General features: G+C 45.0%; 1 protein-coding gene across 10 annotated transcripts in view; it reads right to left on the reverse strand.

Annotated features, from left to right (window-relative positions):
- Positions 1–1647: 1647 nt before the first annotated feature.
- Positions 1648–26858, reverse strand: part of dab1a (DAB adaptor protein 1a) — a 75290-nt gene continuing 50079 nt past the window's right edge. For 3 of the 10 annotated variants that reach the window (XM_037114116.1, XM_037114115.1, XM_037114117.1), the window contains exons 5-17: positions 26264–26395; positions 21614–21733; positions 21165–21203; positions 20657–20719; positions 19243–19296; positions 14097–14336; positions 11715–11777; positions 11505–11601; positions 10183–10589; positions 9189–9384; positions 8943–9091; positions 7450–7546; positions 1648–3864 (exon numbers count right to left, since the gene is read on the reverse strand). In XM_037114116.1, the coding sequence (XP_036970011.1) occupies positions 7466–7546; positions 8943–9091; positions 9189–9384; positions 10183–10589; positions 11505–11601; positions 11715–11777; positions 14097–14336; positions 19243–19296; positions 20657–20719; positions 21165–21203; positions 21614–21733; positions 26264–26395 (1641 nt within the window). In that variant the 3' untranslated portion in view covers positions 1648–3864; positions 7450–7465. The remainder of the gene's footprint in view (positions 3865–7449; positions 7547–8942; positions 9092–9188; positions 9385–10182; positions 10590–11504; positions 11602–11714; positions 11778–14096; positions 14337–19242; positions 19297–20656; positions 20720–21164; positions 21204–21613; positions 21734–26263; positions 26396–26858) is intronic. The other 7 variants (XM_037114123.1, XM_037114118.1, XM_037114120.1 and 4 more) reach the window with 7 other exon arrangements.

Below are 26858 nucleotides of genomic sequence, written 5' to 3' on the forward strand. Positions count from 1 at the left end.
TACTGTCCATGAAATTTCCAGCCCTGTAATATGAAGTTTTACCCTGTTTTATGTAATGTTACACTACTTCTCCTCTGCATCTCAAAGACATTTTTTTTGTTTTTGGTCTTCTCCACTTTTCTAACAGCCTAAGTCACAAGTAACTTTTTTAGATTGGAGTCACAGTATTTCATATCTTTCCTGCCCAGTGAAAACACCACGTACCTCCAAAATGTGTTGACTACAGATGAGATAAACAGAAGAATCGATCATTCCTTTATGGGTGGAGAAAATTCTCCTACTTCTTAAACTAAACAGTTTACAAACTGTCTTGAATAATCTAGATAAAACATGGTGGCAAAACTGAAATCAGGTTGTTGCTCTGATCACCTATGAGTTCCTCACAGGACAGTGATGCTACAAACATAATATAATATAATGCTGTAGACTAAACAGTGTAAAAACTAGTTCAAATGAGCTCAAACTTTCACATTTGCAGCAGTATTAAAAACAACAAACGGGTCAATGCAGATGTGATATTAATCCTAAAAAAATCAGGTGTAATAGTAAAACGCTGAAATGGAAGGTTGACTGGAGAACTTGTGGGACATTTACTTACATAACAAATCTGAATAAAGGCTTTTGACATACAGCAGCTCTGTGAGAAGAATGCTGAACTATTTATTTGGTTGACTATTAAATATAAATCCAGCGGTCCTGTCTGTGTAGCAAAATCTGCTTGTATCCAGTCATGACAGTGTTTGTATTTTGTCTGCAGAAGCTTTGAGATATCAATCTGAAATTTCTGGCAGTTTGTTTCTTTTCTCTGGCATTGCATATATATATATATATATATATATATATATATATATATATATATATATATATATATATATATATATATATATATATATATATATATATATATATATATATATATTCTAAAATCTGTCTTTCCAAAAATAATGTAGCGATTATCCTGTACAATCCACAGACTTCACCGCTGACAGCTCTCACAGGAGAAATAGTCCCGAAAGAAAAGTGCTGACAGTGAGGATTGTGGATTATCTGGTGACTGGGACAGTGTTTTTTTTTTTTGTTTTTTTTTTTTAGAAATAAACACTGCTGTCAAATGTATTTACTTCAGTGCTATGAGCAGTGAGAACAATATTCCATTCACGTCCACAATATACAGCATGAAAACTCACAGAGGACTCTCTCAAACCATCTTTCCCTGAAACTGAAACTAGCAGCATGAACAGAAATAATTTTCTTGTGACTCATCCTTTAAAAACGTTCAGTTTGTCCTGTGGAATTAAAACAGTGTGATAAGGTTGTTGTACTGTTGTTTCTGCTGGGAGGAGTGGAGCAGCAGGAGTAGGAGGCGGAAGGCTGGAGTCCCTGTTTTTTTTTTTTTTTTTCGTGCAGTTGCTCACTAATAAAGCTTATGACAGCGTGCATTAGTGGCTGCAAGTGTAGCAGAATGTGACAGGCCATTAAAGGTGTGTTAAATTACAACAAAATACTGTGGCACTTGCTTTACACTAACCACAGATTCGCTGGGGGTCACCTCTGCCGGGCACACACCATTAGGCTCACTCTCTCTTCCACACACTCTCTCACACACACAACAACCGGGACACATAAAAAAAAAATAAAGACACATCAGTCATTTGGGATGTGTTTATTTGTAACAGTAATACATGGTGGAATACGTAAATCAAGAGAGAAACCAAAAAATCATCTAAAAACCCACTGTAGAATGTCATATTCATAAAGATAAAAATAATGTGTCAATTTACATTAAGAAACTGTTAGCTGAGGTAAAGTTAAAATAGGTCTAGAAATGTTATGTACTCAAACAGCAAACGTTTCCCTTTTTAATTCGACTTCTTTGCTCATCTTCTAGTTGTCAAATTTTTAAGTTAATCAACATCATAGTCCAAAAGAGTTCTCGACGTGACATGGGGGACTCTGGCCATAAAATAGGGAGTCATTGGCATCACAGTTGATGTAGTTGTAGCAGAGGACGCCGCGGTCCACACACAGACGCTCGGACAGCAGCAGTTTGGCACCTGACCAACAGACAGACAGATGGGCAGGGGCGTCGCTGTATCTCAGAGACTTCTTGGGGGACTGGGGCGGAGGTGAGGAGCAGTCTGGGATACAGTGTCTGCTGGAATATATAGGTTTGTGGCACAGAAACACAAGGCTGCGGTGAACTGAAACTGCAGGAGCTAATTTGTTCAGGAGATAATAACGTGAGGCGGTTTGGATTAGAGAAAGACAGTAAGGGGAGGCGGGCGAGGTGTGCAGGTGGATTAGTAAGTGAGGTTAAGACGAAGACCTACAGACATGCATGCACAAGAACAAAATCAGAAAGAGGGGCAACGGAACGTGGTGAAAGAACTCATATGTTGGTATTGCTTGGGTTAACGTCGAGAGTTTGCATAACTGAAGCCTTCCTATTTTATGGCGCAGAAGTCCGGTGGACAGAATGGTTGTTATCATTATTTACAAAATGAGTTTGGCAAACCAACGATCAGATGCCTTAAAGCCATGTTGACTCTATAACTCCTATAGAGCTGACCCCAGCGGCTTGATTGACTTATAAAATAAAAATTCCATTTTTCAATTTTGTTCTCGTTTTTTTTTTTTTTCTTTTTTTCTTTTTTTTAATCGGTATTGTACAAAAGCTATAGAGAATGAACAGTTCAATCACAGAATCTGTTGGACTTGCAACTCTTCCCTCTCAGGGTCCATTCCTCGGTATGTCTGGTCCTCTGGGCCTCTGTGTGAGTCTGTCTGCGAGGAGAGACGTTTGGCAAATTACTGTGTGTGTGAATGCATGTTAGAGAGGGTGAGCGATGACTGTGTGTGTGCATGTGTTTGTGTGAGTATATGTAGTCTGTGTGTGAGTAGCTCCCAGAGAGTCTTTTTCTGCATAGTGATCCAGCAGACACTCACAAAGAATGGAGAGAGAACGCCCGAACCAACCGACCAATCAGAAGCAGCGATCCCAGTAACGGACCATCCCTGATAGGCCTGTTAAGAGTCTAGCTCCTCCAGTCGGATCTCCCCGCTACAGATGCAGATTCAGTCAGTTAAAACGAAAGATGATCATCGTGATCCCAATGAGCGTGTGTGTGTTTGTGTGTGTGTGTTTGTGTGTGTGTGTGTGTGTGTGTGTGTGTGTGTGTGTGTGTGTGTGTGTGTCGGAGACAGGGAGGCACTGCTTGATTCAGTCCCTCCTTGGCAGCACAGTCTCTGGGCCAGACACAGGAGGCGGAGGGAGGAGCGTGAGAGCGAAGACAGGAGAGGAAAAGGAGGAGGAAGAGGAGGAGTAGAGGAAGAAGGGAGGGAGAGAGGGGAGGAGCAGGATATGTCCGTAAGGCTGGGTGTGAGAGAGGAGAGGAGAAGACAGCGCAGTGGAGGGAGAACTGGATCCGCCTCGGTGATTGATATCCCTCCTGCCTGGAGTGAAGGACTGAGAGGGCTCTCTCCTCTCAGGAGGAGAGCAGACTGCAGAGAGGAGGTGGAGGAGGAGGAGGAGCACAGGAGGAGAGAGGAAGGTTGTTAGCCAGAGGAGAAGAAGAAGAAGATGGGCTTGGCCAGGCAGGGCGATGTGCCAGACATACATGCACGCACACACATAGATGCACACACACACACGCACGCACGCACGCACGCACGCACGCACGCACGCACACACACACACACACACACACACACACACACACACACACACACACACACACACACACACACAGGTGGGGGGATGAAGGTTCTCCTCCTGTTCTCTCAGTGCTGGTCAGGTCTGTCTTCCTGTGAGTCTCTTTATTTCTTCCCTTTGTTGATCCGGGCGTAGAGAGGGTCCTTCCCCTTCTGTGCACGAAAGAGAAAAAAGATCAGCAATCTCAAGCAGTTTGAACTCATCCACATTATAAAACCTGGCTGGATTTCTTTCATCTGAATGTCACACAATTAAAAGGGAGGAACCCGATTTACTGATTCATTCTCTCAACTGACTGAACTACAAGTATCACCAATCTGCAAGTCCCGACAAGTAACGATCGAGATCTGCAGAGGTTCATCAGCTCTTGTACCTCATGTGACCACCAAGTGGCAGTAGTACGCTGCTTCAGAGGAGCCACATCCAATCATTTCTCCGGTCAGCCACTGAGAAATCCCCCCTCCCTCTGGAAACCTTTTTCTATATGTGTGTGTGTTTGAGTTATTGTTTCAGAGTGTGTTACTGCGTACGTCCGTGCATATTCTTTCCCTCTGCAGGCTCCCTGCAGGGCCAGTATAAATCAGAGGTATAAACTAGTGTCTTGAAATACCAGTTATGAGTCATCATGTCTGTATTTCTCTCCAGCTGAGCTGGAACACAACAGTGGATGATGGAACACCCTGCAGTCAGAGCACCAAGTCTGCTGCAGTCACTCACAGTGGGCCCCGTTATTATCGTACACATAATTACAGCCAGCCACTCAATCTGCTATGCAGACAACTTGATTGGAGACCACTGACTGGCCTATTATATTCTGGAATCATTCTGCACTCAGAAGGTGCAGAGATGAAGATGGTTTGGGGTCCACCAGTAGCTCCATCACAAGTGTAGGGTAACGTGCTGAAACTGGAGGATGAGAGCTCACTGGGGTGAGGTGCTGTGATCCTCATCAGACATAATGGTGAAATTTAGAAGCAACCTGATGGCAAAGGAAACGTCTACTTGAGAATGTTTAATTTGATTTAACACTCGATGATAATCCCGAGTTGTTTGATTACATTTTCTCAATGTAAAGAGGAGCAGGTGAGCATCCAGAGGATTTTTGTGTGTTAGCCTTCCTGAGCTTAAAGCTTAAACACACATACACTTCACACGTTTGCTGCATGTCATTATAGAGTATAGGTGAAAAACATGTTGAATTATTGATTGGCTGATTGACAGAAACTCTTCGGATCATCATTTTGGCCATTTCTAACAGAAGCTAAACATTGTCTGGTTCTAGCTTCTCAAATGTCAGGATTGGAACAGCTTCTATGTCAAGTAAATGAAATATCTATGGGCTTTGTCAGTCTGACAAAATTGAGGATTTCAATATGTCCCCTTGGGCCCCAGGAAAATGTAATGGGTTAATTCAATATTGATTTATTGATTATGGAAAATTTCAGATTTATCAATAAAGAAAATAATGAGATCTGACGTTCCTACCATCCATAGTTGTCCACTGATTAACTGTGGCCAGAACACTCATGGTAAAAACAATTCTGTGGTCACATTTGGATGATTCATTTCATATCTGAATGCAGTTCCTCCTTTTAAAGAGTATCTGTGGGACAAAGTCACGTCAGTTGTATTTAAATGACAGTAAAAGTTACTTCTTGACACTTTTCATACTGCGCAGGTCTGGACACGTTATTCAATTTACAGAGAGCTGTCAAACTACCTTTCAAGTAGTGCTCAAATTCATACCAAAACATGGCTGTTACATTATCTGCACGGGCTTTCACCTGAACAGAGCACTGCAGCGAAGGCTTGGAGGCCCTCTGCACTCTGGGATACAGAGCTGTGACTGTAGGGCCGGCCAAGGAAGGACAGCCAGCAGAAAGTAGCTGCCAGCAGCCCTGAGAGGTGACAAGGAGGCTGAGACAAGCAGTGACAGCGAGCACACACTGCTCAGCCCCTGCACCAGAGCCACAGCCCGGCAGTGTCACCCTGCATCATCTAACCAGCCCTGCCAACCGGGGCCGCTTAAACCCGGGCCGAGAGGGAGGGTGGAGGTATGAGTGATGCCCTGGCGTAGCACCAACTTGAAGGCCAAAATATCGGGCCTGGCTGGTCCACATGTGGACATTTATGTGCATGTGTGTTTGAGTGAGTGGCAGGCCCCGGGCAGAGGGCAGCAATGTGAGATTGCTCAGTGAACCGTGGAAGCAGGCCATTTCACGGCTGAGACTCGGGATCGTTCTCTGGACATGATGAGATCACCCCAGAAAAAAAACAAAAAAAAAACACTTAGACTCCCACCAGCTCGAACACATGTCGGTCGGAGCCGCACCGTGGGAGGGGGAGGACAGGACAGGCGGTCATGGCCAGCAGCAAACACACTCACACATTTTTGGCTCCAGTATGAGCACAGGTGGCGAAAGTATCGATCACAGGTGTGCTTGTCTGGGGAATAACAGGGATTATTGCGTGTGTGTGTATTTGGGGAGGTGTCGAAAGTCGATGTGATTGAGCAAGTAAACACCATATGGGAGCAGCGTCATTGGACCAGGACCAAAGCAGTCCACCTACTACAGAGGAAAAACTCGGCGCTTCTGGACATAACACAGCCGGGCTGCAGCCAGATTCACCGCTCGCTACTCTACAATCCATCCTCCCACTTAAGGCTCGAATCCACCTGCTGCCCTGCAGCTTCCAGACCGTCTCCATATGAGGATGGTGGCCAACAGGGGGAAGAGAGGATGCTCAGCCACCCCTCCTCCTCTCCTGGAGTGGGGAAGGACTCAAAGGCTTCTTGGGTTTTAATTAATGCCAATTATGGCGGGGCAGTCATTAATCTTGGCACCCCGGTATTAGCTGATGAAAACAAAACCATTACATTTTTTCCCTGTGTGAGTGCCAGCAGCTATCATTAAGGAGCCAAAGTCGGGAATTGTGTGGGTGAGGACACCGGGTAGGGAGGCAGGGATCAAAATGGCTCTCATCTTTGCTGTGTCTTTGTGTGTGCGTGTGTGTGTGTTTGTGTGTCGCTCTGTCTCCTTGTGTAGGCTTGTCTCCAAAAGAGTTTGAAAGTTTTCCAGTAGAATCAAACACATCAGCAGTTCCCTGAGTTTCGATGGTCGCTGCTTGTCTTTATCACTCTGATCCTCCGACAATAATTCACATATTATGACTTACATTACATCAAGCAACATACATAATGCATTCAAATGACAGCACACATCATTTTCAAATTTTGCTAAACATTCGAGATCAGCACATTCGTGGACAACACTGACAAATCCCGAAAGACGTCCTGTTCAGTGAGGTGCACAGTCTCTGATTGGCTGTCACACACTATTGGCTCTCACAGTAGGATATGTGCTATTTAGGGAACTGGGCGTGATTTAGGTACGAGCCACGTAGACAGGACACAATGAGGGCACGGAGCACGGTGGCCGGAGTGATCATGCGCAATGAACTCGTCACACGTTTGCTGCATAAACTCACACACACGTGATGCCACATCACTAGACGCTCACGAAACACGAGCAAATACTCACACATGTACAGACACACACGACAAAGCACTCAAAGTCAGTCAGACACATGCTGTCCTTTGAGCATGCGTGGCAGCAGGCAAAAGAGAAATGAGGAATATGAGTGAAAATGAGACCAAGGCAATAGATGAAAATCAGACGGATGATGTAAGTGGGAGGGCAGGGAGGTGAAGGAGCAGGAGAGGCAGCGATACCTACCCTGCCCTGCTGCTATCTAGCTCCCAGCCTCTGGACTGGCCTGGTCTGGGCTGGGCTCTGCTGTCTCACTGGGGCAGGGCGACCCAGAACCACACGCCTAAAGAGGTGAAGGAGGGAAGGGAAGGGAAGGAAGAGAGAAGTTGATGGAGGAGAAAAAAAAGAGAGAAGGAAATAAAGGAGAGTAAATCTCAAGGAAGGATTGCAGAGTAGACGTAAAGAGGAAGCAGAAGAGAAAAGGTGTCAATACTCTGAAGGAGACATAAGGACACCAGAGTGAGAAAACGTCGTCTCTGTAACACATTTAATACACACAAACATACTTTAACACACACACTCATTTGCAGTTGTCTATTATGAAAGCCTCTGTGGAGTTCGCTCTATTGATCCGCCGCTTTTTACCGAAAACACTTCCGCTTTTTGCATCTCGCCCTGCAGGGAGCGGGGAGGTGGAGGAGGGGGGCCTGTTTTTCTGCCTTCGCTCCATCTTTCCTGTCCTTTCTTTCCTTTGTAACCTTTTCGGCGCACTCACTCACTCGGCGCCGCCACTGCTGCACATTTCTCTGGGTTGTGTAAAGCTTGTGTGTGTGTGTTATTCAGGCCTGGTGACATTTTCAGCAGTGTGAAAGTCCTCTATTTTTTTTCAATAATAGCCGAATTGGAGGCATAAAACTAATGTTTCACGCCCGGAGAGTGGGGCGCCAAAAAAGAGAAGAAAGAGGCGAGCATGAAAGAAACACACAAAAAAAAGAGAGGGACGGAGAGAAAACCGGCGGGGAAAGTACCAGGAAAGTCTTGTTTCTTGGAAGGTCACTCACTCTACAAGGACTTTGGTCAAAGGCAAGTGGAATTTTCTCCGCCCTTCCTAAAAATCTCTCTTTATCTTCTCATCTCTCCTTAATGTCTCCCACTTCTCTTCCTCATATTAGGGTGCAGCTGGTAAAATAAATATTAATTGCCGCTGCAAGAAGAATTGGGGCATTATTCCTGCTCTATCTCACCAGAGATGAGTCTGTCCATATAGAAGTAGTGATGTATGGACGCTACCTGGTTGATATTAATAACAGCTTAATGATGTCCCTGACAATCCCACCAGCTAATTTAACGCTGTGTTGACCAGGCGCACACACTGAACCACATACTTATGCAGGCACACTTCTGGTCACGCTCGCACAGGAACACACACTTCACATGCACATTCACAGACACAAACAAACACAAACAGACACACACACACACACACACACACACACACACACACACAAAGGGACACAACAGCGTCAGCCCCCTAATCAGCCAGAGTGATTACCTGGCCCGCCAACACCGCTACAAAGGCTATTTATCAGCAGATCTCAATGTGCTGCGCGAGTTATAGCAGCATAAGGAGTGACTTATTAAAGGCACACACACTTGACTTATTCCACAAACCACTTGTACCATCCTGACACGCACACACACACACACACACACACACACACACAGCTACACACACTTACAGCGTCTTCCTCTCCACTGCGACTAGGACTGCCCTCTGCTTCCCCAAACGAGTCGTCTGTGGGGGGGTCTGTGGCGTCAGTGGGGGGGTCGCTGACATGGGAGGCTAAGGACTTGGAGGGAGAGCTCTGCCTGGGAGCTGGGGTGGGTGCTGCGGGCCGGGAGAAGATGAGTCAGACGAAGAAAAAGCTACAGAAAAAGCATGATATTTTGAATACACACAAAGACACAATAGATGATGTTCTCACGTGAGTTGGTGGATGGTGTTGTGGAGGTGACTGGTGTCAGATTCATTTGAGATATGTCAAAGTCGTCACAGTCGTCCGTGTCCTGGGCGGTGCCCACACGGCTGAAGTAAGTGCTGAATGCCTCTGAGGTTCCTGTTAAGCTGGGCTGTTCGCCCTTTTTCGACGGCATGGCTGGAGGCTTTGCGAGCTGGAAATCCTGCAGGAAGGGGCAAGCATTAGTCAGGCATGCAAACATTAAAGGTGTGATATGTAACTGGCCACCTTTTAAATTCATACTCGAGACAAATAGCGTACAGCATGTCACCAGAACAACCCCTAATTGCTGTTATCTGTAGCTGCTACAAGCTAGTTATCTGTGCAGCTAGCAGTCCTTAGCTGATTCTGTCCAGACTGGGAGCTTGTAACACCAGTGTCGGGAGCAACGCTGGATATTATGATCAATATTTAACTAATCATTAAGTTTTTAATTGGAGACCCTGTCACTTGATCAACATAGCAAAAAAACCTGCTTTCTGTCTTGGTCTCAAGATGTTTTTGTTATTGTCTTGAACTTGCGTCAGTCTTACAGCTTTTCAGACTCAGACCAATACAGTTTTGTGTCTGCAGAGGCTCAAACTAAATCTAGTTTGGGCTTGTTTAAATTCCTGCTGTACCCAGTCCCTGCTCCACAAGATTAGGAAGCAAACAAAGCAGCCAAGTTAAGGTGCCAATGATGTTCGCAATGTGCCCAGTTCACTGCTGTAGAAGACCACTGCTGCATATTGTTCCCCATCTCCCTGTAATCTCTCTCCTGTCGGCTGTCTAATAAAGGCTCCAAAAACAGAAATTAAGAAATAATGACAAGATAAACATGGTTCCTCATTCAATCTGGTAAATGTTAAAGTATTTATTTATATTTATTTTACTCATGAATTCCTTTGTATCATAACCACAAAAAGATGAATTAAAAAATGATTCTGGTCTCATCAGAACAATTTACTAATTAGCTCCCCACCTTGAACAACTCCTTGCCAATCTTCCTCGCCCTCTCCCCATGCTGCGGACTCGACGACGCTGAAGGGGAGGGAGCTGAGGCGCTGGCGCCAGCACCTGAATGGCTCTCGCCGGCTGGAGTCACAGTCGTGACAGGGGTGAGAGTCTGGAACATGGCGGCGGGCAGCGTGCCCACAGGTTGGGCAGGGAGGTAGGCTGTGGGGGGGAAGGCTCCGGCTGCCATGGCTGCCCACTGCTGCTGCGTGGCAGGGAAGATGTTGGCCTGGCCCCAGATGAGAGGCTGGCCGCCTGGCAGCACCTGGGCTACCGGACCTAGAGGAGACTGGACCCCGAAGGCCAGCGGCGTCTGGGCAGCAAACGCCTGCTGGGACCAGTGGCCGGGGGGTACGGCTCCCATCGTCACGTAACCTGGTGGTGAGAAAAACAGGAAATGTGGCTATTTTGTGAAATCTTAACAATAAGGCAGAAAAATAAGGAGAGGAAGTGATTACAATACCCACAGTGCATCTGCTCATCACTGCTTTTTCTTCTGCACACAAACACACTCATACAGATAATAACCCATGCATCACCAGAGAGTGCTGCCCTACTTCTGCCTGCAGATAATGCGGTGTCTCTTAATGGTCATGGTGAACTATCATAATTACCTCCCGAATGAGGCAGAGTCATTATGAAAAGGCAGTGCTCAACACACACTCATTAAAATCACTCAAACTCATCAGTAGAAGCTTATTCTATTACACACTTTGCTAGTCTCCTGTTTCTGCTCTCCAATCCTTACCTACAGCAGAGAACGCTGACATTCAACCTCTCGCCTGCCCCGCCACGCTGACATATGCACAGAGAGGCAGAGGAGATGAGGAGACGGACAGAGGTGAGGAGGGGAGCGAGGGAGGAGAGGCAGGCAAACTATAAAGTATACACCGACGTCTAATTCACAGCAGCCCCGTGCATACAGAAGAGTCTCGGCTACAATCATCTCAGCATGTTTTATTACTTTCCTCTGACCGCCACAGTCGCCTCAGCCACAGGTAAATCTGAGGCAGCAAGCTAATGATGCATTTCATATTCAACACACAACCAATACCGCCTTTTCTCCTCCATCCCCTCCCCTCATCTACATTTCAATTCTATTCCGTCCCTCTCTATTTATCTCATCCCCCTCCCTTCTTCTCCTCTCCTCTGCCCTCTGCCTCCGAATCTTCTGACTCTCCGGCTCCCCTTCATCTCCTCGCTCGACTCGCTCTCCCTCTCCCGCTGCGTTTGTTTCCCCCTGCTCTTGTAGCAGTGGTGTATTTAAGCAGAAAATGAACAAGGTCCTACCTGAGGGCACAGACGCAGGATTGAAGGGAGCAAACAGTTCCGTGGGAGGCTGCAGGCCCTGCGAGGGGTCGAGGGTGTTGGCAGGAGAGGCGGGGGTCTGTGATTGGAGGTCGGATTGAGGGAGAACAAGAGAAAAACACATCACTGGAAATACAGTTGGGAATTTATAAGATGCTAATCGCAAACGGTGCATGTACGGCAGCTACTCACTGATGGAGAAGTGATGTCAGGAGGCGTGGACATGTCTCCGAAAATCTCTAACTGGTTGATATTCTGGGAATAAGAGAGACCAAGCAGTCAGGTACGGTAACATTACCGCCGTACTATATACATTATGTGGGTTGGTTTCCATTCCAGTGCAACATGCATGACACAACGCATGCAGCACGACACGAGCCGGGTACGTTGGTGGCACCTACCTGAGCACTGAGGCAGCGACATGGAAGAGGTAACAGAGGGGTGAGGAGAGATGGGATAATGAGATGAAATGATTATGATGACATACCTACCAAGAGTTATCACAATCTCTGTCATCAGCGCCACATGTACAACACTGCCCGCGGGGTACTGTATGCATACTGACTATCTTGTAAGCTTGTATAGGTTCCATTTTTTATTTCTACTCATTTTCTGTAGAGCTCAACGCTGGCTGCCCACCTTACGAATGACTCTAGTTTTGGAGGAGAATTTCCTATTTATTTTTTTTTCCAATTATGTTTCAGAAAATCCTTATATAAAGACTTTTAAACTTGGAACAAAGCCAAGCAAAGACGAGACCAAAACAGACCATAAAACATTTGATTCTGAGCAAAAAAACCCCCCTCAAACTGAAGTCGCAGTAACCTGCATGACATGACTTTCACAGGTGTGGCGTACATTTCTACAGGAGCATTGTTTCACAATCTAATAGCTTGTGGTGACTCTTAATAATCTTAATCTTAATAATCTATATCCTGAATTGTCTCCCATCCTCACTTCCGGATCCTCACCGTTGAGCTCTATTCTCTCTCTTATGTACTTCTAATGATTTATATTTTGCTTTTTCTCCTTTCATCTGTGCTTATTTCTGTCCTTGTGCTGGTACATACACCTGAATGCACCTCTGAATCAATAAAGGTTTATCTTATCTCGTAAAGATGGCTTCCACCAGCTGGTCTAAAAGGCACACTACCGCACCCCCTGCATCATTACTGTACCACTGTCTTCCTCAGGATCAGTCATTAATGTTCCCCTGTTGTAGAGGCTGTGTGGTGTGCCTCAGAGGGAACAGTTATCAAACACAGCAGCCTATTTGATCTGAATTTGTTCTGTATCGCTCTTTTTCCTTTCACAGGCTCCCCATGATCCCTCTCTTTAGTATCTCCCCCCCTTTACTTGCACATTAATAATGTCTTTAGGCTGGTGGCAACTGAAGGAACCTCTATTTTTAGTTGTAAAGGAATTTTGAGCCTTGAATACATGGTCAGAGATTAGCATAAATCATGGATGCGGATAATTTCTTTTGAGATAATGAATGTTCTTAGAATATCTTCCCTCTCGCAGGTCACACATGGACCACAACGCTCTTTTTACGTTTATCAGAAAATGGATCTGTGGGCATGGTGTTTTACAGTTATGGGTCCGGATGCCTATATTTTTTACATCGAGAGGAGAGGGAGAGGAGGATGTAATATGGACTATTGTTGCTGCAGAGTGTAGTGCAGCAGATAAAGATCAACTCAACAAGACGATAAGCTCAATATCCAAGATGTGCAAAATGGTGCATCCATGGGGACTGATAACAGAGTGTCCACGGGATTAAATTCACAAAACACACTTTAAAAGAGGCTCTTCTTAAACTAAAAAATACAATAAATTCCTATAGTTGTCAATGAGTGCTGTGCCACACAGTGCTCCGAGTCAATACCACAGAGCATTTGCAAACGTTCCTCAAACAGAAACCAGCGGCACGGGAGAAATATCACTGAAGCGAGTGTTCAAACAGCGCACGAAGTTGGACGTTTATAGACTTTCTGTCCACTTTTAGTGAAGTCACTCGGCTTAATATTCTGTACGTGTGTGGTGGCGGAGCGGTGGGGTCAGGTAGCTGTGATTATCCGAGTGTTATGAATGCTTTATTAATGCACTCTGAGCAGCTTGACTGCAGGCGAGATGACCGCCACTGTCTGCTGACCCCGGCTCTGACAGACACGCTGACCTTTACATCCACTCCGCCCTTAAAGGACCCCTCCGCTTAGGTGTTTTTCCTCTCGACTATACCTGCAAGTCCTCCTCTTTCGCACACACATACTCATGTGTGCTGCTCGACTCTACTTCTGCCTCAGCCTGGTTACTATGCAACAGCATGGTTGCATGTTTTATTCATAAATGACAGGGGTCAAGAGTTGGGGTGACTTACGACTAAAGGAGAACAAAAGCGTTGCAGCACAGAGGAGGACGGGAGATCATCTGAGGATATGCCTGAGGAAGCAGTTCAGGAGGGCGGATAAGTAACCTTTAGGACAGTATGTACCCTGCTCACAAAGACTTAAACCCTCCCTGCTTTTTGTCTGAACCACAACAACAAGAGCACTTTGCTGTGTAGAGCCTTACCTGAGTCACCTCATGCAGGTCTAAGTCTATCAGATCCGCCACTGCCTGCGGCTGATGCTGAGGCTGAGGCTGAGGCTGAGGCTGAGGCTGAGGCTGAGGCCGAGGCCGAGGCCGAGGTTGTGGCTGAGGATGAGGCTGAGGCGGTTGTGGCTCAGCTTCTTCTTGTTGGAGAGGCTGAGCATGAAAATGATGAAGTTGATGGTGATGATGATGGTGGTGGGGGGAGTTTTGATGTCCATTCTGCAATCACAACCCCAGTGTTAGATGGCGGGTGAGATGAAAATGTTCTCACACACACACACGTTAGTTGTTTTTCATACAATCAGAGAAAGGATGAGACAGAAGGTGAAATGAGGCTTATTTAACAGAGGGAATATGATGGTTGGCAAGGTGTTTTAGCCACTGAACACACTCATCCACACTCACAGACACACACACACACATCGAGGTACAAAGCATGGTTCTTCTCACCAGACTTAGAGCCCAGGTGAAGATTTAAAAAGGTTTAAAGCTCATCCCTACCTTTAGTCTAAACTACAGCACTGAGCTGGGGTTTAAACCCTCTTTGTGTTTCTGTAAAGCCTGCTCCCAGGTGTCAGGAACCACAGTGTGAGACACACTGACAAGCAGGCAAACACAGCAAGAGAGGCCGGATTATCTGACATGCTGTATGTGAGCGCAGAGGCAGGGAGTATGTTACATTGTAGGAGAAAACAACAGCGGCCTTTCTGCTGGCTCGCTCGACATTGTTACTGGCTGGATTTAGATGAAAGTAATTCACAATCTAAAGATTAAAGGATCACGTCATGAGGATAAGATAAATCCCATGAAGGATACAAAGCCAATAATGTGGTGCCAATATCGTGTGAGTAGCCAACACCTGATAAAATGATTATTCTCGTTACCTTAACACAACTGGTCCATAGAATTGTGATAAATGCTCATTAGAGCTTCCCAAAGTGATGTCTTCAAATTTCTACTTTTGTCTTACTATTCATTAACTACCACGAATGACACAGAAAACCAGCAAACCATCCATTTTGTTTGACATTTGACATTTGCTTGACATTTTTGCAAGAAAAAAAAAAGAACTAAAATATCAATTATCAAAATGGTGAGCAACTCATTTTCTTAAAACTGACTAACAGTTGCAGCTCTAGCCATCATGTTTCTAAACTGCAGTAGAAAACACACGTAAGAGCCACGCTGATGTATTTTGCACCCAGCCCTGAACAATCTGACTGCACAAACGACCTGCAATACTTTTTTTTTTTTTTTCCCAGAGTGATGATGGCTTCTGCCGGACCTTTTGCCAGTACTGGCACTGGATCACGATGTGCAGATTGGTCTGGCAAAGAAAGAGCAGTTGGCGCACTACAATATCGCTGAGTGTATGCTTTTCCTGTGGATGAGAGCATGAAGTATGGTCATCGTTAGCTGATAGCGATGAACAATAACAGCTCGCCTGATACTAATCTGCTCTCCAAATATGGTTAATTTTTCTATTGAATGAAATTGACCTAATTTGGTGTTTTTTTGTTTTAATTGACCTGTTTGAAATGTACAATAGCCACTGTTATCCTCACTGGAGGCGACGACCTGCTGCTGCCCAGTCCTGTCTTTGTCTCTCCGCTCGCACTCTGTCCGTCACTCTCTCTCCCTCTCGCCCTGCCAATTATCCCTCTGTGCCCATTATACACTCTTGCCATCTCTTTGCCCGGCCCTTTATCTTTATCAGTACCGCAGCCACCTATCAATTAACCATCTCCAGGGAATCGGTAATTACCTGTGCACATGTGTTAGGCATACAATTAGCGCATTCTCTTTAATTAACGCCACCTTGCTGATCCCTGTACCTTCTGACTGATCACACCGCCATGCGCTGAAAAACGACACATACAAACACACAACTCTCCCCCCCCCCACACACACACACACAGAAACCAACATTACTGAACACAGGCACCTTTACTTAAACCAGGAAGCCAGGCCAATTAAGACACAAGATTTAATTCACATTAATGACCACCTTATAAAGGTCACATATATGATCTTATATGGGGATACATGATATGGATTTTTTCCCAGCCAACACTGACAACGACCTGCTTCTCATACTGACCAATCTAACTTTTAAGCTCCCAGCTGCATTATTTCCCACACATATAGTTTACTTGGGAGGTCCACTCAGCATTTTGTATTGTTGCTTTTTTTAGTCATCTGACCAAACGCTGTGGACAATCTGCCATCACTCTCCCGTCTATTGTCAATCACACACATGATCCCTCCTGTGAACACATTGACTGCAATGCGACGTCCCTGCCACAAGTACACAGCCAATCTGTGTGAAACACTGAACTGTATCAGAGTCTGTAAACACTGTGCTTGACAACATATTAGCCTTTTTAGCCTCGTTTCTCATCTCCCTTCCTCCGCTTCTTCTGTCGCCCTCTCTATCGCTCTCCTTCTTATAGGGGGTCTACTAGACCGGGAGCTGCTGTTGATCTCTAACGAATCCTCCTCAACACTTCATCGATATCTCACTCATGCCCAACTGCATTTATCAACATCATACTCACATTCCACCTCAATAAACATCATCACGTACATCTCATCCATGGTGTGGTCCTCGCTCGCTGATATATGATATTTACATCTCAACTCAAACATCATACTAATTCAGTGTTTTTTGAGCTGGGTTGATGTGTTTGGCTGGTCGGTTGTATGACTCTCACCTCCACATGTGGGCTTCTGTTGATTCAACACACTCATTTTTCACAGGGTCAAGGGCTCAAGAGATTGAAATGGCCCTATGTGTGTGTTTGATTGATTTTTTCAGTTTAAAAAGGTTACAGAGTAAACAACAGAAGAGATTGCTTCAGACAGGGGGTCACATCTCTGCAGATAGCATCATTTCATCCAATGTGTATACACACACAGAGCGATGATCCCATGTAACGCTACTGTCCAGCAGTCAATCCCTCTGCTGAGGAGACGATAAACGTCTACTGCTGATGAAATAAACAGTAAATCCACTCTAACTAGCAATGGTCACATAAATGCCACGGCCTCTGGTCACTTCCCAATGAGTAATATAACAACAGGTAGTACTGCTGTGTTCCCACCATGTAGGCTGAATAGTGTTCATGCATTACTTCAAGAGAGTTGCCAACAATGAAAGTCCTGAAGTGACTCCACATGAACACTTAATGCTGCCTTGATGTATGTGGCAGATCTGACTATAACTTAAACTAAGCCATTGTGGAGGCTATAGAGCTCATTTGTAAATAGCTGAAGTGATTGACTTGGTGTAAACAATAGCTTTTATTTACATCAAGGGTAGATTTGCAGCCGATTTAGCATCACTTCTGATGTTCTAAGATATGGTAGCGAAGTCCCCATTTCTCCTTGAGGCCGCTCATAGTAACACTGTGATGTGAATTCAGCACTTTGACTCATGATGGAAAAGACCTGCTGTGACATCCCTGACTGAGGTGCAACATGCTCAAAAGATTCAACCCATAGTGAGAGAAGCAGAGCAGCAGTTTTCTGCCCTCTGTGAGTCTGGATTTATCTTTTAAAAAGGAAACCAGTATAATCCTGAAATGACAATACAAGCAAAGCAAAGCACATTTCTGAATTTCTTTGATCCATTTATATAAATTATATATCTCTGATCCTGGGTTATATTTACTCCTTCTGACTGACTGGGAAGCAGAAAAGACTCGAATTCACCTTATTTAAACTAGAATTGTTGAGGAGTCCAATTGGTTGCACAACAAGAGAGAAATATTGGATTTGTTCACGTTCAGACACCTGCCAACACAAAGGCAATCCAAATAGCAGCATGTGTTGTGGGCTGGGTGAGGAGAGAGCAGAAATACTATGGTGCCTGTAAGCTTCTTACCAAAGCTGAGGATAATATGCAGCCGGAAAAACTGCGAGACCAATTCCAAGCCTACCGAAATTCATAGAGTGGGACTGTGACTGCCAGTAGTGTCGTGGAGGAGTCCAGTTTGAGGATAAAAGGATAAAAAGACCCACTGCAGGGGAATACACACAGAGCTGGTGGGTTCTGGATGGACTGGGGGGGGGAATACTCATCTGCAGAACAGCAACATGGGATGACGGTATAGAAACCCTCACACATGCATATCCACATGCGCACACACACACACACACACACACACACACACACACACACACACACACACACACACACACACACACACACACACACACACACACACACACACAGGACAGCAGCTCGGTTACTGTGAGTGTGAAGATTTTAGCAGATTAAATCAGGCGGGAATATAACTAGCATCTTTATAGGCAGATAAAAGAGCAGCTGAGTTATAGTGCAGCCTGACAATGGCCAAGGTCATCTTTCATTATAACCACTGGCAGCATGAGCCAATAGCAGGAGCGCTTAAAGATATACCACACACACACACACACACACACACACACACACACACACACACACACACACACACACACACACACACACACACACACACACACACACATACACACTGAGTACTGTAAACACACAGACACACTGAAATAGATTTGCACAGCAACACTCTCACTTATATGCACAAACGGGGTGGAAAAACCGTTCAGCATCCTTCAACAATATGAGGCCATGCACATTTAAAGTCAGACGTATAATTCATATCCATCAGAGGAAAGATATGACAAAAACGTGTGTTCGGCGCAGTCTGGGATAAGGTCATGCAGGTTTGTGTATGATTCACCACCGGCAAACCCACAGCCAGGCATGCTTCATCAAGCAAAACTGACACGACACACATTTACACACAGTATATCCCAGTTAACCGGAGGGAGCAGGCACCACGAGGCACAAGCAGAAGAGGAGCACAGCACACTGCACACGAGCACTGGGTCCCAGCAAACCTCTCAGGGAGCAATCACAAGACACTGCGGGTCACTGTTTGGGAGAAGTAGCATCACTGCAAAATTAGAGCTTCACAAGGCTCTAAAAGGAGAAGGGCAGCGAAAGGAGGAGGCTTTACACTCATGGGACAGCTGAGAGGTTTGTCTGAGAGGGGGAGGCAGGCTGAAAAGGGTGGTTTGGGGGGAGGACGGTGGGACAAGGGGCAAACACACGGTCACTCACTGGGTGTCGCTTTGGGACGTCATAGACCCCTTCCTTCTGCTGACTGGTGGGAACCTACACAGTCGTCCAATAAAGTCAGAGAGCCCGTTACCTCTGATTTTAATCAAACAATGAAGCAGTCTGTACGCAGCGCTGTTAGAGCACTGCGACACACTGGATGCCAACGCAAAACCCTGAAACCTGGCTCCTCAGGAATCAAATCAATCACCAGCGGAGTGTGTAAGAGAGTGTGTGTGTGTGCAGGGATAATCAGAATTAAAATCTGTGAAGTGAGAACTCATCTATGAGGCTAATCAGTAGACTATCGGCCCGCGGTGATGGCCTCCCTCCCTGTCTCTCTCTCTCTCTCTCTCTCTAATAAAGAATGGATAAGGCTGCTTATCACACCCACAGACATGTAATAACTCAGAATGTCACACACATGGAGACATGTAATATCTCTGTGTCACACAGGCAGATAGATTTGACAGTGTGCGCGATGAGAAGACACACAGAGCGCTGATAGCGGAATTCTGATATGCATGAATCCCGTGGTTTCCTGTGGGTTTTGTTTAAAATAAAGTTTATTTCTCCCCCCTGTTGGATGTCCCCTAATCACAATGAGTGGTGAAATGAAAAATAGCACTGGTGAAGAATGTGGGTATCTATCTAGCACAGCCTGTCCCATTCTTTCTCCTCCTCTAAAGGCCTTGTTCCTTCTTTCACATGTTTATTTCCAGAAGCTGCCATCTTTATTCATACATTAGTTCCTCTGTGGCTAGAGGCTGGCTGAGGCTCACGTTTCTTATGCCTGATACGTGTGTGGTGGTTGTTTGTGTGTGTGTGTGTGTGTGTGTGTGTGTATGTGCGTTCTTCTGTTTGTGTACGTTAGAGCGCGTGCCAGCACTCCGTCTATTTTCAATCCATTTTATTTAAAGATCAAACGAGAGGCTGGTGATTAATCTTTCTTTCCCCCGCTTTCTTTCATCTCCTCGGGAGAAAGAGGGAGGGAAGGAGAGAAAAGGAGGAGGGGTCCGCCTTCCACACAGCCTAGGAATAACCTCCACATCCCCTCCATTGCACATCGACCCTCCCCCCTCCTCACCCCTAGGAGGACTGCCCACGCCCCCTGAGGAGTGCACCCAGAGATGGGCTCGTCTCCCTGGGCTTAGCTTCAGCCATCTAGAGGTTGGTCACCTCTGATTCTTACAGTCTTTTTTCCCCTTATTATTTCTATCTACATTTTTATGAGTTAAAAAAAGGAAGCCATTAATTTTATGAGCAGTCCACAAAATACTTATCCCATTAAAGAGTGATGTAGCTGGTACCTATTGGCGAGCAACTGGAAGATTAAACACTTTTAAAGAGCTTTCTTATACCACAGCTGACGAGAAAATCACTGAGACACAAGCGTACAAGATGAGCTTGTGGGTACCTGATAAATGCTCTCTTCTGATTGGTCACGGATGGGCTCGTGTCCCGCCTCAAAAACAATGTACTACAAACGTCAGCAGCAGAGGGAGGAGAGGAAAAACAAGAAGTGGGAGGGAAAGTGGAAGATAAAGAAATTGAGAGAGAAGTGGTGAAATTGCAGAAAAAAAAGATTAGTCAAACAGAATTTGTCAAAAGATCCCCATCAGACATGAGATTACACAGCAAAAGTTCCCGAAGGAGCAGAGAAAACAACATACATCTTTCAGTTAATCATGCACCGCAACTAGCAGACATGCACACAGACACACAAGACCCATGATCGCAGATTTGAGAAACCTCCTATTACTCCCGACTCCACACAAACATCTGTGGACGTCTAACCCCTCCAAACTGTACGGATCGTGACCAAAACAGGAACTGTCTCCCCACAGTGCACACAGAGAGGAGCAAGCTGACTGGACTAGAATGCAGCAGGTTGACAGCAGCGATGTGATTGGTCAGAAAGTTACCTGGTAGACCGGGTCCTCCAGATCCTCCTCCAGTATTGTCTGCAGATGAGCGGCGGCAGGAAGCATAGGGGAGAGATCAAACAGGGGAGGAGAGAGGAGCAGAGGGGAGAAGACAGAAGAGGCGGAGAGTTAAGCCGGTGGAGAGGAAGGAGTAGGCGGAAAGCACAGCAAGACTGAGCAGCTTCCCAGCATTCAAGACAATCATTTGGCAATCATCAGAGAGCGAGAGACAACTGGAGATAAAGAGAATGGAGGAAGGTGAAATAAGCACAATGGGCAGATGGTGCCACTGATGAAACCTGAAAGTGGGTGCTCCGTATGCCATTCGCCTGCTTTGATGTCTTTTCAAGTCGCGCTCGACTTGTCTGTCGAGCGTCTCTCGGATGAAGCTCATCATACTTATGGCAGATGATTAAGGGAAGGTTAAAAAGGGGGGAGAAAAAGCGTACCTGGTAGACCGCCTGCTCACACTGCTTATCTTTCTGGGCCTTCTTCTCCATCTCCTCTCTCTGCTTTATCTCGTAGATGAGCTGGAACAAGTCCCGCAGGTCCAGGATCACAGGCTCAGCCTGGAAGACAAGGACACAACATGCACCCACACATTAACACAAACATACACATAAATAGACACTTAACACTTAGCACAGACTGCGTTGAATTGATCTGAACTCGCAAATTAGAATCATGCCTGCTCACTCTAGTCACGTGGCAGCTGATGTTGACTGAACCTGCTCTCACCACCTCATGACAGGAGCAGCACAAACATTAATTCCTCATTCATTCTCATTCTAAACCACTGCGATATCACTACAGTATATTGACACAGCAGTGCTTACACTGCAGCCGGCTGCCGGAAAAAAGGTTGTTACGTCGCCACATTTCTGGTGACTTTGTAATGTCAACAGATTGTATTTACTGCTGCCTTGCTACTGTCGACACCAGGTACAAAATTACTTTCTCCATGATCATTCTGCAGAATTGTCTGCAAAGTCCCCAATTACCCCCTTTCTACCAACAAGGACCAAGTGCAAGTACTGGACTGGTGCTTTTACTGGTCTAGAGAACTGATTTGCTTTTCCACAGGTTTTAAAGCCACTGTAGAGTCATTGTGCGATATCAACATGTCTAACTACTGCAGACGACACGACTGGTCCAGTGCATTTGTTATTCTTTTGAACGCTGAACGTAAGCTGCCCTTTTAAACCCTGGCCTTTAGCTCGCTATCTAGCTTTTATTCCGCTGGTATCAATCCATATTCAAAAGCCTGTGTTTATTCTTCTGTGGATAAATCAGACTACACACTACACTAGCTCTGTTTTGAAAAGAAAGTGGTCATAAGGTTGCACTTGGTCTTGGGTCACGATAATCTCACCTCAGCCCCTGACATAAACCTTAGTCCTGGACCAGCAAGGTGTTGGTGCTGCTGGAGGACCAGATTTCCTGGCCTGGGCCAGTTCTTTGGCTGTTGAAATGCAGACAGCTGGTTTTAAATAGGCACTGGCACAGAACTGGCCCTCGCACAGCCTTGATGGAAAAGGGGTAAAGCAACTTCAAACTGGATTTCCTGGATCAAATGTCATTTTCTGACCTGCGGCAACGTGCCCCAAAAAACCCAAGGGTTTTTCTTATTCTGTGCATGCTGTAATCTGAGCATTCGCTTTGGCAGGATGAGGCCCAGATAGCTGATTGGGCTTTTGACAACTGATTATGGACGGTTCCATTAGGCCCCAAGCCACAATCAAATGGCCAGTCAACTGAATTCTGCCAGTCCTGCAGGAAAGTATCAGCATAGAGAAAGAAAAACACCACAATTTGTTTGTCTAAAATCTTTCACTACATATAATATATATATACACACACGCACACATATATATTATGTCTTTGTGACTGACTGTCATGCTCCTGTGATCAGTTAAGCTCTGACCAATCCTTGTCGCAATCCGAAAAGTGTTACGGACTAAAGTCAGAAAATGGAAGTTCTAGACCTATACCTAAATAAATAGTTCAGCCTGTGATTGGGATCTGGCAACCAGAAAGCACACAAAGGCGCACTAGACAGCCACTGAGCCTCTACACACTTATCTGCACAATCACTACACACTCTATTCTTTCTCTAGGCCTGGTTCAGACAGTGACACGAGCAGATACGAGCCTCTTGTCTTACCTCGTACCACCTCTCTTGTCAGGGGAACAAAAGCACAAGACAACAAACCAGTAAGATGACTCAGGACTTATTACGACTGTCACAGGAAAGAGTCTTATTGTACCATGGTGCTTCAGACCTAATCAATTATTGACTGGGACTATGTGAAGTGCACGAGGAGTTCACAGGCTGAACACTGCCTTGCATAAAGCAGTTCTATTTCAGTGTTGTCTTTCTGCGAGATCTTCTCAGCTGCATATTGCTCTTGACAGACACACTGGGGTAAACGGTCGCTCCTGCTGAGCCAACTCAGAAACTTATTGTCACTCTGTCAGGCTCAGATCCTTTTTTTTTTTGCATTTGACAACACATGCTCTAATCTCTCATCTTTTTCGTGCCACCTCTCTCACATTCTTTGTCGCTCCTTCTCTGTCAAAACCTTTAGGTAAAAGTAGACGCAGAGAGCTGAGACGAGCAGCGAATTTTAGAATCGGAAAATGTGTAGAGCTTCGAGGAGGATCCAGGAGGAGTGGCCAGCTCACGGGAGCATGGAGATGAAATAAACTCAGCACTCCTGAATCAGATGACTAATTCTTAGCCTACAGCAACAGTGATGAAGTATTCCAACAAAAGTCGTGATCAAGACTTTAACTGCGGATATTCTGTTTTATTAAAATCTGCACTGATCAGGATATTTGGGTAAAAGACGACTCTCCTATCCCTTCTGGATATTAATGCAACAGATTCCCCCTCTTTAACTAAATTAAATTCTGGTTGGTTATAGTCCACTGGCACGATATCTCCAGGATGTTCCTTAATTTATTATGTGACATACTGAAATTCTCTCAACCTGCCTCGAGAAAGTACATGTGATTACACTTTCTGACTTCATGGTTAAAAAAAAAAAGGGGGGGGGGAGAAACTTTCAAACTGAACAAACTGGGACTGTACATTATCTCTGACTCCTCTAAGATGGATTCCTTTATTAATAATAATGGATCCCTGGTGCGAAATGGTGAATTCAGACACAAGCATCTGCTCCTTGACTCACCTCTTACTGACATCGCTGACATTTTGAATAGTTAAAAGAAACATTATGTAGAAATTGGAATTTCGCGTGATTCAGTGCCTCCCACAGTTTCTGTGTGAGACACTGCTGTCTTTAGTACAAATCCCAGGTCAAACTACGAACTATTCTCACTATGTCATGACAGTGTTACGTGTTGAAAACCTTTATGTTGAAGTAAACATGTATGTGATGCTGTGATCGTCCCCTCTCATTGTGAGAAGTGATGGGAGGCGGAGTGGATGAGACAGAGACACCATTCACCTACAACACACTGTACCATCAAAGTGATTATGAGGGTTGTTATTTGAAGGTAAAAAAAAAGAGACAAAATGTTGCTTTAAAATGTGTTTCAGCACGAAGCTAAGCTGGACAATCTATAATCTATCTTTGGATAATCATCCATGGGAAGATAAATGAGCCACCAAACAATGACATACACCTCAAAAGGCACAATGTATCTTTGCCATGTACGGTGAACATTTCAAACCAGGTATTTTTAATAGAATGCATTAGATTGAACTTTTCCATTAGCAGTAAAAATATTAAGCCTGCTCATTTAAAAGCAGAGAGTGAACACTCTGTCCAAAATAAGCCTGACTCACCACTGATGGCTGAACCACTTTACCACCACCTTATTTTTCATTTGCAGTCGCTGTTATGATTTGCTCAAGGTAGTAATTTAGTTCCAAATTTTTTTAGATTTAATAGCTGAAAAATTAATAACTTTCAGCAAAATAGCCGGTCAAAATTGGATGTTTCCGAGCCAACGCTAAGTCTTTAAACTCTCTGTGCTCCTGCCACAAAGTGGATACAAGGTTGCTTTTGTAACAAAATCTAGCACAACCTTTATATGTTAATTATAATCGTATCTCCTCTAAGAAGTTATAACAAAGACTGTGATGAACTTGGAGACTGTCAATCCTTTCCGACACAATTAGTGTACTTCCGTGTCCACTAAAACTTGCTAAATAAAACATGTCTTGTGCTGAGACTTCGAGTTGAGTGGTAAGCCAATTACTTTCAGATGTAGCCCTAAATTGGCCTTTTCGGAACAACCTTAAGTCTTAGCCTTCACGGCCACAGAGACGCATTGTTAATTCACATCAAAGTGGTTACTTTCCAATTACAGCCTCAGCCCCTGCCATAAGCTCTGTGCTTCCTCCACCCCTCGTTTTGTCTGCTCCACAGCTAATAGTCAAAGTGCTCATGATGGCAGGTTTAAATTCTGACAATGTGACTGAAATATAATAGTGACCTTTCCTCAGGCACATGTCAAGTAAATGACAGCTTAGCTGACTGATGAGAGCTTAGCCTTGTGCTACGCAGCTCTGCGCAAGTCTGGTTGGTGTAAATGTTGGACACAGCCAGGTGTGTATCACTGTGTGTATCTCTCTAACTCAGAGAGCCACGGTTCATGGCCCTGGGAGGATGGATATGCCATTAGAGCTGGTGACACACACTCAAATCCTCATCGACTTACTATGGGAAATCAATATGGCTACAGAGCGAGCCAGCTGGATCCAAACTAAACAAGCCAGACACAACAGCAACAACAATCATAGCACGTCCAAAAGGGTACTCAATATCATATAGAGTATGTTGCTGCAGGACTGCCTGTCGACCCCTCTACACACACACACACACACACACACAGAAACACAGAACCCTACAGAGTAAACAGTTTGTTTGATGAACGGTACAAAGAGACATGAGTTGGTGTTCAAGGGTCCTTATCTAAATGTCAAGAGGTTCGTGCTATTGAGAGAAAACTCTCATTATGAGTCATACATTAACCTACATACAGAAGAGGCATGGTTAAAAAAAAACATGCACAAAACACTCACACACATATATGCACACAACAGTTGCCTACACACAGACACTAACCGACTGCGCCGTCTTGATAGCCACGAAGCGGTGATTCCCTTCCTTCCCGCAGACGTAGCCAAAGGCTCGGTGGTCCGTGATGTCCTTGGCGATGTAGGAGATCTCGTGGACCGCATGGTGGTGTTGGAGGACCTGAAAGAAGGCACGGTTTTAGAAATCATGCACAACACAGCCAAGAAACTACAACTTGAAAGACTGCAACTTAATGCTTGTGAGTTTTGCCTTAGAATTTATGATCTCATGCTCATAACATGCAAACTTTTTCTCAATACATTCCAAAGCAGTTGCCCCAATACTCGTGAGAAGCAAATCAATGTAAAACTGAAATAAATTAATAAGGAAGTAATTGAAAAGGACCCTTTCAAGCTCGATGCACTTGAACTCGGCTGCTTTCTTCTCTTTAATACCACGTGAGGCATTCAGTGAAAAGAATGTTTTACTTTTCATGAGTGACACAGCAATTATGTACGACTGAATTCAGTTTTGAGGTGTGCAAAAAAAATATATAGTTGGTATGAAAAAGTGAGAAACATGAATGAACTCAAAGAGCTGAAGAATTCTCCATATACCTGCGAACCCTTTTTTTCAAAAACCA

The sequence above is a fragment of the Acanthopagrus latus genome, chromosome 11, assembly GCF_904848185.1.
Source record: "Acanthopagrus latus isolate v.2019 chromosome 11, fAcaLat1.1, whole genome shotgun sequence".
NCBI lineage: Eukaryota > Metazoa > Chordata > Actinopteri > Spariformes > Sparidae > Acanthopagrus > Acanthopagrus latus.